Source organism: Physella acuta, unplaced genomic scaffold (genome assembly GCF_028476545.2).
Source record: "Physella acuta isolate Inbredline_101_S28 unplaced genomic scaffold, ASM2847654v3 ptg000125l, whole genome shotgun sequence".
NCBI lineage: Eukaryota > Metazoa > Mollusca > Gastropoda > Physidae > Physella > Physella acuta.
The window spans coordinates 177,997-192,830 of NW_026731644.1; the positions used below are offsets into that span (position 1 = coordinate 177,997).

The window sequence follows — 14,834 nt, forward strand, 5'->3', positions numbered from 1 at the left end:
GATTACCTGTAGGAGGTGGTGAGTGTTTACCTGTAGGAGGTGAGTGTTTACCTGTAGGAGGTGAGTGTTTACCTGTAGGAGGTGAGTGTTTACCTGTAGGAGGTGAGTGTTCACCTGTTGGAGGTGAGTGTTCACCTGTTGGAGGTGAGTGTTTACCTGTAGGAGGTGATTATTTACCTGTAGGAGGTGAGTGTTCACCTGTTGGAGGTGAGTGTTTACCTGTAGGAGGTGAGTTTACCTGTAGGAGGAGGTGAGTGTTTACCTGTAGGAGGTGAGTGTTTACCTGTAGGAGGTGAGTTTACCTGTAGGAGGTGAGTGTTTACCTGTAGGAGGTGAGTGTTTACCTGTAGGAGGTGAGTGTTTACCTGTAGGAGGTGAGTTTACCTGTAGGAGGTGAGTGTTTACCTGTAGGAGGTGAGTGTTTACCTGTAGGAGGTGAGTGTTTACCTGTAGGAGGTGAGTGTTTACCTGTAGGAGGTGAGTGTTTACCTGTAGGAGGTGAGTGATTACCTGTAGGAGGTGGTGAGTGATTACCTGTAGGAGGTGGTGAGTGATTACCTGTGGGAGGTGAGTGTTCACCTGTTGGAGGTGAGTGTTTACCTGTTGGAGGTGAGTGTTTACCTGTAGGAGGAGGTGAGTGTTTACCTGTAGGAGGTGAGTGTTTACCTGTAGGAGGTGAGTGTTTACCTGTAGGAGGTGAGTGTTTACCTGTAGGAGGTGAGTGTTTACCTGTAGGAGGTGAGTGTTTACCTGTAGGAGGAGGTGAGTGTTTACCTGTAGGAGGTGAGTTTACCTGTAGGAGGTGAGTGTTTACCTGTAGGAGGTGAGTGATTACCTGTAGGAGGTGGTGAGTGTTTACCTGTAGGAGGTGAGTGTTTACCTGTAGGAGGTGAGTGTTTACCTGTAGGAGGTGAGTGTTTACCTGTAGGAGGTGAGTGTTCACCTGTTGGAGGTGAGTGTTCACCTGTTGGAGGTGAGTGTTTACCTGTAGGAGGTGATTATTTACCTGTAGGAGGTGAGTGTTCACCTGTTGGAGGTGAGTGTTTACCTGTAGGAGGTGAGTTTACCTGTAGGAGGAGGTGAGTGTTTACCTGTAGGAGGTGAGTGTTTACCTGTAGGAGGTGAGTGTTTACCTGTAGGAGGTGAGTGTTTACCTGTAGGAGGTGAGTGATTACCTGTAGGAGGTGAGTTTACCTGTAGGAGGTGAGTGTTTACCTGTAGGAGGTGAGTGTTTACCTGTAGGAGGAGGTGAGTGTTTACCTGTAGGAGGTGAGTGTTTACCTGTAGGAGGTGAGTGTTTACCTGTAGGAGGTGAGTGTTTACCTGTAGGAGGAGGTGAGTGTTCACCTGTAGGAGGTGATTATTTACCTGTTGGATGTGAGTGTTTATATATTCTAGGATGGGGTAAATGGATACCGCAGTATTTGGATCAAAGATTACAATGGACAAAAGCCCTTTAAAAGGCAACAGATAATTTTTGTCTGTAGGTCTCCTCTGTTAAATATTTAACAGAGAGTTGACCGATGGGGTCAAGAGGTCAACGACCTGACGTTGATTGGGTTATCACCTGCATGTAAGACGTCAGACTGATCTAAGATCCATTGATCATGTTACATTTTTTTACCCCTGACCTGGAAACATGCTGCCAGGTTTACTACTGACGTAATCAGTGACGCAATGCTGCACGTGATAGTAGAGGTTAATTGTGACAGAGTTGATTAATTAATGGTCGGTTAATGTTGTCCAGAGCTTACAATAATTAACCTTCCATTAAATAGAACTGACCATGGAAATTGTCTCAACATAGCCACTATACGTCTGGCTCTTTTTCATATCCACCCATGTGCTCAACGTTTGGTGTTTAGACTGTCAGAATGTCACCAAATGTCACCACTGTGTTTAGATTGTACAAATCTCACTAAATGCTAACTCCCCGTGCCCACAAAGGTCGAGGGTGCCGTGACCGTCCAGCCACTGGCAGAAGAGGTCCAAGGATTTAAAGACTATTTCCTGAAGCTTCGACCGTCGTCCAACACACGGAACCCCTGGTTCCCCGAGTACTGGGAGGTAATCAAGCTCGTCATGCTAATTAGGATAATTGTGCTAATTCATCTTATCATATAAACTATAAGTACACAACTTATATTTATTTCAAAGAAATGTGAAATAAGGATTTGTATTTCTTCCAACCCCCCCCCCCTAACCCCCCCCCCCCCCACAGGACGTGTTCCAGTGCCGCCATGAAAAAGCCCCCCGCACCCCAAATAACAAATATTACAACAGGACATGCCAGGAGGACATGAGCATCGAGGAGGACCACCCCTTCATGATGGAGGCCCAGCTACAGTTCGTGTCAGACTCCGTCATGGCCTTCGCTTACGCCTTCAAGGTAACTCATAAGTCATCTCACGGCGACTTAAGGTCAAAGTCATATGCCATCTCAAGTCATCATGTTCGTACAGTCATGATCATAGGCCAAATAAAGTCATAGCGTTCTTTTAAGTCCTGATCATAACTTCATCATTTCTCTTGCGTATCTCCAATTTCATATCATTTGGTCAAAGATTTGATTCCATGTCTTCTCCCCCCCCCCACCCCCCGCACCCCAGGAGATCCACGGCAACTTCTGTCTCGGGGTCCCAGGTGTATGTGAGGCCATGAAAAAGGTACCGGGGGAGGTCATCAAAGACGCTCTCCAAAAAGTCAAGTTTACAGGTAGGTGGTCAAGTGGGTTGTCACATGTTTACAGGTAGAGGGTCATGTGGGTTGTCACATGTTTACAGGTAGAGGGTCGTGTGGGTTGTCACATGTTTACAGGTAGAGGGTCATGTGGGTTGTCACATGTTTACAGGTAGAGGGTCATGTGGGTTGTCACATGTTTACAGGTAGAGGGTCATGTGGGTTGTCACATTTTACAGGTAGAGGGTCATGTGGGTTGTCACATGTTTACAGGTAGGTGGTCAAGTGGGTTGTCACATGTTCACAGGTGGGTTGGTAAATTCTGGGTTGTCCCATGTGTAAACTACACACGTACTTAGAAACATGGCGCTCACTGTCCAATACAAAACGTTGGACCAGCTCCATCCTAGAATCTCATACTACGTCATAGACCGGTCGTTGAATGAACTCTTCACTATAAGGGTTTACATTTCTTGATAGCCGGGTAGGTTTGATCTCTGGTCACAGGCAGAGGTCGTCGGTCTTGTCGCACTGAACACTTTGATATATTACTCTGTTTTTCGTCAATAGCTGGCATCCCATTAAACATCTCTAGTGACGTCACATTAGGCACCTGACCTCACAATTGACGTCACATTAGGCATCTGACCTCACAATTTACGTCACAATAGACACCTTAAAACTTCACTTAACACCCGGATCTCCTAGAACTGTGTCATCGTGACCCAAAAATCTTGACCCAATAATCTTCTCACTAGGAATCCCATTAGAAACGAACAACACTTTATTCAAATCTTGAAGGTCGAACAACACTTTATTCAAATCTTAAAGGTCGAACAACACTTTATTCAAATCTTAAAGGTCGAACAACACTTTATTCAAATCTTAAAGGTCGAACAACACTTTATTCAAATCTTAAAGGTCGAACAGTTCGATTAGATTGACAGTGGTAGAACCACATTGATATCTACATCATTCAATATTTAAACTTTTATAAACCGTGATCAGTTTTTATTCAATCAAACCTTGCACGTAATTAAGTTAGCAATAAATCTATAACAATGCAACATTTTTTACCATTTGCACTTCTGTACTCCTCCCATCCCTTCCTCCCTCCCCCCTCCCCCTCCCCCTCCCCAACTGCCATCCTCGGCAAGTAAGAATTTTTTTTTTAACACAGCCAGCCAAAAAATGGAATTTTTAAAAACGTAATGGAATAAAAGTTGTGAAAAACTTTTTGTTTGAATGTGTTGATTTAATTTAATTGTACACATCAGTGATTGTGTATTTCAACAAACTGTGTTCAACTTATGTGGGGGTCAGTGATCTGGCTATATGGGGGTCAGTGATCTGGCTATGTGGGGGTCAGTGGTCTGGCTTTGGTATCTTTTAATTAGGACAGGACGTGATACGTTACCTGGGGCTTTATTCACTTGGCTACCCTCACACACATATATACCCTCACACAAATATAGTTAACCTCACACACATATAGCTAATCTCCCATACATATAGCTACCCTCACACACATATAGCTACCCTCACACACATATAGCTACCCTCATACACATATGGCTACCTTCACACATATATGGCTACTCTCACACATATGGCTACCCTCCCACATATAGCTGCCCTCCCACACATATAGCTACCCTCCCACATATAGCTACTTTCACACACATATAGCTACCCTCACACTCATATAGCTACCCTCACACATATAACTACCCTCACAAACATATAGCTACCACGGTGTGTCACATACTGCCCCGACCTGTCACATAATGTTACAATATGTCACATACCCTGACATCCTACAGACACAAACCCACCCCAGGCTTAACCTCACCCTCCCCTACACATACATCACCCCCATAACCCCTCAAACACACACACACACACACACAACCAAGTGAATAATTAATGAGCCTATCAAATTTCAAGTGCTTATCCCGGAGAGTTTGTGTCTGAGAGCCGTCTGCTCTGACATAGAACGTCTTTGTTGGCATAAAACCTCCTCATCCAACTTTGATCAGATCCCCCTATACCTAGGGCGGCTGGTACTCGTTTATTAAAGGCCGACAACAAAGCCTGGATAGGACAATGATTGACTTTTTTTAGAGCAGGGTTTTCTTGTTTTAATACCTCGGGCTTCTAGTTTGTGTGTTTTAATTTAAAGGTAGTTGATGTAGTTTGCGGGTTGTATGAAGAAAGCTGGTTCAAGTTTGTGTTTGACCGGGTTTAAAGCTAGGTAAAAATGTGGAGCTGGATTCGTGGCTACCGGAAGTCATTATGAGCCCGGAATGTTGGGATACCACAAGCACGCTGTAGATGACAAGGTGAAGGCTCAAGGTTTACTCTACTTCACCTTCACAAATTAGAAGTAATAACATCTTTCAGGGTGTAACGAACTACGCGTAGATTACTTCTGTTCCAAAACCTGTAGCTGTCGTAGTGGAAGACGATCTGGGTTCTAGACGCTTCTGCTGATACGGACGTGGGGTCAGGGTTGGTGCTAGCCATCGTCTGCTCCACTACCACCAAATACAACTAGCAGTTCTCAACTTTAAACATATTTAACATATATTTTTAAAATATGACCGAAATTATTATTTATAGCTGTTCTATCCATATATGTCCTCTGTACATCAAAGAGCTTCGGCCAAAGTCCCACATGAAAAATTCTAAGTCTCATCTCTCTAGCACTGAAACACAACACACAAAAGTGCAACTCCTAAAACTCCAAAATTCCAGTTCTCTCCTACAAGTCCACAAAGATCACAAAGTCCGCCCCACCCCCCATCACCCCACCTCCCAGCGGTCCAGCCTTCATTAGCGGTGATTAGGTTAACAAGCTATCTCCCTCATGTTTAACAGTCCTCCTATGTTTAAGTTCGTCACGTGACCCATGACGTCATGTGACTGTCTGACCTCTCATGACAGAACGACGGGCGAGATTTCAGTCCTAAAATGTATAGCTACTCTTTGGTTAAACGTACCCTTATAATGGGTTAGGTGTTTGTGTGTGACACGATAAGTCAGTTCCCGTGTGTTGATTGGTCCAACTCAATGTAGAAAAGATAAATATTGAAAAATCTCAGGTTTTCGGTTTCAGTGACTTCAAATTCTTCCACGGTCACCTCGTAACACACCCCCTAGCCCACCCCCACACCTCTCAACATCCCACACATCCCACACATCACACAATTCACACACATCTGCACCTCCCGTTAGCTCCTTACATCCCACATCCTCCTTACATCCCACATCCCACTACCTCCCTCAAGTGTCTACCCCCCACACCCCATAACATCCCTCCCACCTCTAAACCCCACACCCCATAACATCCCTCCTACCTCTAAACCCCACACCCCATAACATTCCTCCCACCTCTAAACCCCACACCCCATAACATCCCTCCCACCTCTACACCCCTCTACCCCCATACCCCCTGTTGGGGAGTACCCCCTTTACCACCGTGAGCTAATGAATGATGTTAATGTATCCCCAGGTCTATCTGGCCAAGAGTTCGAGTTCCTGTCCAATGGGGACGGGCCATCTCGGTACAGGATCCTCAACTTTAGGAAGACGGAGTCAGGGGGCTACGAGTGGGCGACGGTTGGATTTTATAAGAACAGCACGTTAAATATCGTGAGTTGATGGCACACTGTGTGGGGGACTGTGTCACGGTGTGGGGGTGGGGGTGGGGGACTGTGTGTCACGTTGTGGGGGTTGGGGACTGTGTGTCACGGTGTGGGGGTGGGGGAGGGGGACTGTGTGTCACGTTGTGGGGGTGGGGGACTGTTTCACGGTGTGGGGGTGGGGGACTTTGTGTCACGGTGTGGGGGTGGGGGACTGTGTGTCATGTTGTGGGGTTGGGGGACTGTGTGTCATGTTATGGGGTTGGGGGACTGTGTGTCATGTTGTTGGGGGGGGGGACTGTCACGTTTTGTAAAGGGGGTGAACTGTGTCACGTCTAGTGGGGTGGAGGTGACGAATGATTCATTTTGTGTGAGGTAAGTCACGTTTTCACATAGCATGTGTGTGGAAGTGGGTGTCATTTTGTGTGGGGATTGTGTGTGTCTGGAGTGTGGGTTGGCTGACATGTATCTTAAATATTAGCATGCCACGAGAGTCTAGTTCAAGAAGCATGGGATAGTTTTTGTGTTAACTAAATGAATGTCTCTTAGAGTCCTAGTTGTAAGACCTATGTTGATAATGTTAGAGCGCCAGTCACTTGATACAAAGAATGTTTTGGTTAGCTGAAATAGTCATACGTTGGTTCAGTTTTACTGACCAGTCTAAACTGACCAGTCTAAACTAAGTTAGAGATCATCTTAAGATGTCCATGGTCAATCTAGCAGTGGCACTGTCGTCGGCTGGTGCTACTGTCGTCTTCTGGTGCTACTGTCGTCTGCTACTGTCGTCTGCTACTGTCGTCTGCTGGTGCTACTGTCGTCTGTTACTGTCGTCTGCTACTGTCGTCTGCTACTGTCGTCTGCTACTGTCGTCTGCTGGTGCTACTGTCGTCTGCTGGTGCTACTGTCGTCTGCTACTGTCGTCTGCTGGTGCTACTGTCGTCTGCTGGTGCTACTGTCGTCTGCTGGTGCTACTGTCGTCTGCTGGTGCTACTGTCGTCTGCTACTGTCGTCTGGTGGTGCTACTGTCGTCTGCTGGTGCTACTGTCGTCTGCTGGTGCTACTGTCGTCTGCTGGTGCTACTGTCGTCTGCTGGTGCTACTGTCGTCTGCTGGTGCTACTGTTATAAACACGTCAATACAAGCGTCTTCAAAACAAGCAGGACACGTGACCTCCCCCCCCCCCCCCCCCACAAGATGGGGTCAGGACGGCTAGGGTCAGACACATAATTGCCCAACTTGAAGAAAGCCGGCTCACGGTCAGCCGGAAACGGAACTCTTCCATGCATAAGTTATTGTTAAATAACCGGAAGTAACACGTGTTTCAACAAATCGAAGGCATTCTTTGTCGTCTGCTGGTCTGTTTCGTTTGCACGCTACGTCTGCTGAGGACACGATGGATGGGGAGGTGGTGGTGGGGCTAGGGGTTGGAGTGGGTAATATGGGTTGTGGGATATTGGGTGGGGGATATATATTGCAGGGGTAATAAAGGGTTTTGGGGTGGAAGTGGTGGTGGGTGTGGTTGGGGGTGGAAGTAGTGGAGGGTGTGGTTGGAGGTGGGGTTGATGCGAGGACGAAACAAACACAACTATTAAAAATAATGACGCCAATAAAAGGGTGATAAATACAATAATATTAATAGAAATTATCATTATTATTTAGAAGAATGAGAAAGGAAATTTAGCAGTTCACAAAATTGAAAATTCTCCCAATCCACATAACAGGAAATGCAGGCTTTTAAAATAATTTTTGGCCCGAAAATTAAAGTTTTTACCATCTTTTGTCTTGATCTCATTTTTGTATTCAATTCTCAGAAGAATTTCCTGAAAGTTTATGGGAGGAATTTTTAGGATTTATCCCAAAAGTACCCAGGGATAAGCCGAGGATACAACAGATCTCGCGGCTTTGCTTAATTGCTGTGACATTTTTTGTGGATGGGGGGTGGAGGGGACTCAGAACAAAAGTAAATAGTTCTACACTTTACCGCCAAAATAATTGGGTCAAGATTTGTGGGTCTGAGCTCATTTGTTCGAGTTAAGCTCAGATGATGAGCTAAATCATACAGAGATGACTTTAGGAGGAAGCGAAGAATGACGGTGAAATAAGTTCTTCAGGGGACGTCAAACACGAGGTCATGTGGCTGTGTTGTAGCAGTTAATTAAGTCGGGGGAGAAAGGGGAAAACAATGTGTTTTAGGTATAATCTAGATTTTGGTTTAGGTTAGGTTGCGTTCGGTTGGGTTAGGTTAGGTGGTGTTTGGATTGTGCTTTAAGTACTACGAAAGACACCAAGAATGTTCGCTATGAAGATGAAAACCATAAAGTTGAACACCATAAAACATTATTTTAAATTATAATGATTATACAAATGACAAGTATTTTTATCTTTATTTTGTTTTGTTGTCTCCCCGTCCATTCAATCCACGCTCACCCCTGCCTGTAATGCAGGTAAACAATTATTGGGACTTTTTTCTGTCATTTTAAATACAATTCCTCATCAAGTAGACGATGTTTCTTTGTCAAGAATTATTTGGCTTGAACATGTACACAATTTAATGAATGATAAAGTCTTTAACAGAAAATAACAAAATAAAATAGAAACATGTTGCAGACTGAGAATATGTTCCATACAGGATATATGGTTAGTTCTAGTCTTCACATAATCTCAACAGTCTTTTAGACAATAACAAACTTGTCTGCCCAAACTGAACAGTCTAAGGCTGTCTATAAAAAACTGGACATTGATTTGTTGTAACCAGTTTTTGATAGAGGTAGCGAAATTTGAGAAAATACTTGATAACGAGGCCAACGACACAACGTAAAAAAACAGAAGAAAGGATGGAAAAAATCGAAATATTTTCAAAGTTGGCGGAATAAGGAAAAAAATTGTGAGCGGAAGTTGTGCGAGGAAAGGGGAGAGGGGGTTCTATCAGGAAGTGTGGGGGGGGGGGGGAGAAAAAACAATACCAGAACATTTCAGACCTAAATGTTGACTAGAACTTTCTCAACTTGACTCAGACTTGACGTACTTCCCCCACCCATCTCTCATACATTGTTTTCGTTACCTCGTCTCTCTACTTCTCTTTCTCGACCTCTTGTATTGTGTTTTTGTATTGTGTTTTTGTATTTTGTTTTTGTAATTTGTTTTTGTATTGTGTTTATGTATTGTGTTTTTGTATTGCGATTTTGTATTGCGATTTTGTATTGTGATTTTGTTTTCATTGTACGTTTTTGTGATCTTTGTGTATTTTTTATGATTGTGTATTTATGGGGTATGTGTGCTTTTTGTATATGTGGTTTAGTGATGTGTGTGTTCATGTTATGTGTGTTTTTTTGTACGTGGGACTTGATAGTATGGGGCGTGGCGGGGGGGGATTATGTTTCTAACAACGTAACACGGATATCTTACCTTTCTGTGACAGTGTTTCAAAAAACAAAATTGACCTTGACCCTGCAGTGATTGCGACGTAATACACCTCTCATTGCAGACGGACCCGATCATCTTCCGGACGACAGAGCCGGACCACCCCCCGTCCGTGTGCAGCTCCAAGTGTAGCCGTGTCCAGTACATGGAGCCTATCCCCGGGGACCCGTGCTGTTGGTACTGTAAGGACTGTCTCACATACCAGTACCGTCCTGATGAGACCAAGTGAGGGCAGGGGTCATGTGACTCGTTCTAAATGTTGTAGATCTATGCAGGGGTCATGTGACTCGTTCTAAATGTTGTAGATCTAGGCAGGGGTCATGTGACTCGTTCAACTCTTGTAGATCTAGGCAGGGGTCATGTGACTCGTTCTAAATGTTGTAGATCTAGGCAGGGGTCATGTGACTCGTTCTAAATGTTGTAGATCTAGGCAGGGGTCATGTGACTCGTTCTAAATGTTGTAGATCTAGGCAGGGGTCTTGTGACTCGTTCTAAATTAAATGTTGTAGATCTAGGCAGGGGTCATGTGACTCGTTCTAAATGTTGTAGATCTAGGCAGGGGTCATGTGACTCGTTCTAAATGTTGTAGATCTAGGCAACACTCATGTCACTCATTCAACTCTAGATCTAGGCAACACTCATGTCAGTTGTTGAACTCTTGTAGATCTAGGCAACACTCGTGTATTTTGTTGAACTCAATCTAGTACAGATCGTGTAATATGTGTGCAGTTATTATCTTAAAATTCTATTCAATATTGTAGTTTCTTGAAGTATGTTATAACTACATAAATAGGTGAATGTATTTAAGACCATGTAAATACGTCAAACACACTTAACAAAAAATGTTTAAAAAGACGTCTTCCAACATGTGATCTACGTGGCTTATGAAGCAGTGTTTTTTGGCCTTTTCTAAACTCATGCGGCTAAAATGTTTCCATCCAAATAAACACATCATCTAGAAGTACAGAAATTTTTCTAATTAAAATGAAAATAGATTTCCGTGATTCTAGATTTTATTTTTAACAAATTATTCGCACCTTTTCACCCATCAGCTTATTAAAAAAAATTGATTGAACGGAAACAATCAGGTGAGGAAGGCAGACAGACAGGAAGTTGAGATCAAATTATTCATGAAAATCAATTTTTTAAAACTGTTTCATGTTCGAAAATAATTGTAAGGCATTTAACTAAATCTTAATTAAAATTTAATTAAAAATAAATTAAAACTTAATTAAAACTAAATTAAAACTTAATTAAAATTTAATTAAAACTTGATTAAAACTTGCTTCCAATTTGAGACTTTAACTATTCCTGCAGGTGTGTTGAGTGTCCTGACGGCACCCTCCCCAGCTACAACATGACGTCATGTATCGAGATCCCACCCATCTACCTCCGCTACACCGACGCCATCGCCCTCGCCGCCATGGCCGTGGCCACCCTCGGCATCCTGGCCACCCTAGTCACCGCCGCCATCTTCCTGAAGCACAACAACACGCCCGTGGTCAAGGCCTCGGGCCGAGAGCTCAGCTTCGTCTTGCTGCTGGGCATATTCCTGTGTTACACCATGACCTTCCTGCTCGTCTCCAAACCAACCAAGTACGTCTGCGGCGCTCAGACCATCGGCATCGGCTTCTGCTTCTCCGTCTGCTACTCCGCCATCTTGACCAAAACAAACCGGATATCCCGGATATTTAGAGCCGGAAAACGAACCGTAAAACGTCCGAAATTCATAAGTCCTGAGTCGCAGCTGGTGATCTGCGCGAGCCTGGTGGCGTGTCAGATCATCGTCAGCCTGATCTGGCTACTGACCAGCCCGCCCAACGCCCGGTCGTTCTACGCCCGGCGGGACGACCACCAACTGGTATGCGAGGCGGCCATCGGGTTCGCCTACATGATAGGGTTCTCGTACCCCATCTTCCTGGTGCTAGTCTGCACGGTGTACGCCGTCATCACGCGGAAGATTCCAGAAGCTTTCAACGAATCCAAGTACATCGGATTTACCATGTACACGACGTGTATAATATGGGCGGCGTTTGTCGTGATCTATTTGAGCACCTCCCACAACATACAGATCCGTATAGCGACAATGTGTTTCTCCATCAGCCTGAGCGCCACTGTGGCGCTTATCTGCATGTTCACGCCAAAGTTGTACATCATCATCATGCGGCCAGAGAGGAACGTGCGTCAGAGCATGATGGCTAAAAATATGCACGTCAAGCTCAACAATAGCTCGCCCGGGGGTCGGGTCGACTCGGGTACCCAGAGTGACGGTAGGTTATGTCTTTTTTTATGTGAAGTATGTCTTGTTTTACAAGTGGTGACCACAGTATGTCTTGTTTTTATATATGTCAGGGGCATCAGCACATACACACGTACACATGGCCACACGTACATACACACACTTGCACATACACACACATGTAACAAACACTCTCGTGCACATATACACGTGCACATACACATACACACACACACGTTTACCTGTACACGTACACATAACACATTTATGTACACGGACACATATGTACATAGTTGACATTTGTACACGCGTACCGTACATATTTTTCCTCTAGCATAATTAACCTGATTTAACAAGTGTTAAACTTAAGTGACCTTGTAATCAGGTAATTAATCTCAGATCTATTGGAGCTAATCCGCCAATTTGTGCATCACGTGATCAAGGGATCCACTGACAAGATCCACAACATTAAGTCCTTTTGGTCACATGATACCCGTGCTGCAGATAAAAAGAATTTATCCTTAAATATCTCATCCCAGCTTAACGAAAATTTGAAATCATCAAACGACTCTAGGCGGCCACCCGAGAAGTTCTCTCAGCAAAAATCTTTTTATTTTGTTAATCAACCTCTGACGTCATTTGTATTTTAGCTCAGCTGGTTAAATTGCTAAATAAATGACACAATTTTATATCTGCGAGGAAAGTGCTTTGAAAACAAAATCTCATTGTTCGTAGAAGCAATTATTTAAATGTAATGCTTTCATTTGCGACAATTTTACCGGTTACGCTCCGTACTGGAGTAGATGCCGCCATAATGGGCTGACGTGTTGTAAGCCGACCCCCACCTCCACCCACAAACACAAATTACCACATGTCCTCATAAAAATACAACCCTTCCCGTCAACCATCCTACCATCAACCCACGCTACCATCCTACCATCAACCCTCGCTACCATTCTCCCAACCCACTCACCAGTCCTAGAAAAAAAACGAAACAAGTATCTGAAATCATTCGATTCGGGACACCAAAAATATGTTTTCAAGTCTTACCCATTTTTCTGCTGCTAGTTTCCGTTTTCTATTCTATTCGTCAGACATTTTTTGTTTTTATACGCATGTGTCTAACTATACCAGGAATTGGATGTTTTTGTTACATTTTTTTACTATGGTGCGTTGGGTGATGTTCGTCTGGCCATATTCCTGCCGGTTCATAAAATGTAGACCAAAAATAAAAATCGGTTTTATGATTCTTTTTTGTTCCGTCTTAATTGTAATGTGGGCAGGGATTTCCTCCATCACAATTAAGCATTACGTGTCAACTTGTTATGCTCCTTATAGGACATTGACTCTGATTTCAGCCTGCTTTTCTTTCTGGATTAGCTTCCAAAGCGATACTTCATCTAAGAACAAACTACAAGACAGCAGTTGTTTGATTTTGGAGGTTTCTCTCCTTCATTATTGTTGTACCGAGATATCAAGTCTTATCTTATGTATACCAAAATAAAAATGGTGTGTTAATTAACCTTAGAAATATCTGAGAAATGATTTTACAATATTTTTTTTTAATTTGGGTGTTGAAAGTCATGAAGACTATGTATTTTTTTTATTTAATGGAGAATGTTTTTTTTTTAAATAGATTCATCAGGAGGGGGAAGAAATAAATGAAGCGATTGTTTCTTTAAAGGTCGATATTTGCATCAAGTGAGGACTAGATCAATCGTTTAATGCCAACGGATTCAAACGAGGGAGATTTGTTTGGGAAAAGTTGAATTTTTCAAACAAAAGATTTAAAATAACATTGAGAAAGTACTTTAAGAAATATTGGCATTAGAAGGAATTTATTTCGGAGAACTTAAAATTTCCGAACAAAAGATTAAAGATATTTTTTTTTTGTATACAGTAAGTACTTTAATAAATATGGGCATTAAAAGGAATCTTCCTAGAACTTTACCACTTTTAACCAAATGTATTTAAAAAAAACATTCTTATATCTTTATCTTGTAAAAGAACCATATATAGCCGTATAACCTTATTATATCTGTATGTGGTAAAAGAACCATATGTAGCCATATAACCTTATATATGTACGGCGTGAGAGAACCGTATATAGCCATATAACCATATATCTGTATGGGGTGAGAGAACCGTATATAGCCATATAACCTTATATATGTACGGCGTGAGAGAACCGTATATAGCCATATAACCATATATCTGTATGGGGTGAGAGAACCGTATATAGCCATATAACCTTATATCTGTATGGGGTGAGAGAACCGTATAAAGCTATATAGCCATGTATCATGACAACACGTGTAAAAGTGTGACGTCTGATTTCCACTGGAACAGCTTGTCGGACATTTTATGCACACATTTGTTCCACAGTGTACCTGCCCCTAATCAGGAGATGGTTTAATTAAGTTGGTACTCATTAGTACTGGTACGAACTACCCAGTGGTCATTATGACTTTGATCATGTGTCATTATGACTTTGATCACGTGTCATTATGACTTTGATCATGTGTCATTATGACTTTGATCACATGTCATAATGACTTGACATTACGCTTCATTATGACTAAAACCACATGAATTGCATTAAGCGCCATGGATTATGCACGACAAGTAAAAAATAACACTAACTAGAATCATATTCCTTTGTGTGGTCATGTTTTATGACGACATGAGTGAGAGGGGGGGATGGAGGTATTAATTTACCTAAGTAAATGATAATTAATTATTTACCTGATCCACTTATCATTATCACCATGAAATATGACCGTGAAAAAGCCGGCAGTTAACCGGAACAAAATATCCTTTCATCGATTCCGTACTTTTAAAATGTTCCAGTTT

General features: G+C 42.9%; 1 protein-coding gene across 1 annotated transcript in view; it reads left to right on the plus strand.

Moving 5' to 3' along the window:
- The window catches only part of LOC131934977 (metabotropic glutamate receptor), an 83,996-nt gene that overhangs the window by 51,413 nt on the left and 17,749 nt on the right, over window positions 1–14,834 (plus strand). Inside the window, exons 6-11 of the mRNA XM_059291253.1 lie at window positions 1,948–2,067; window positions 2,222–2,389; window positions 2,610–2,715; window positions 6,194–6,333; window positions 9,807–9,967; window positions 11,060–12,012. Of these exons, the coding sequence (XP_059147236.1) occupies window positions 1,948–2,067; window positions 2,222–2,389; window positions 2,610–2,715; window positions 6,194–6,333; window positions 9,807–9,967; window positions 11,060–12,012 (1,648 nt within the window). The remainder of the gene's footprint in view (window positions 1–1,947; window positions 2,068–2,221; window positions 2,390–2,609; window positions 2,716–6,193; window positions 6,334–9,806; window positions 9,968–11,059; window positions 12,013–14,834) is intronic.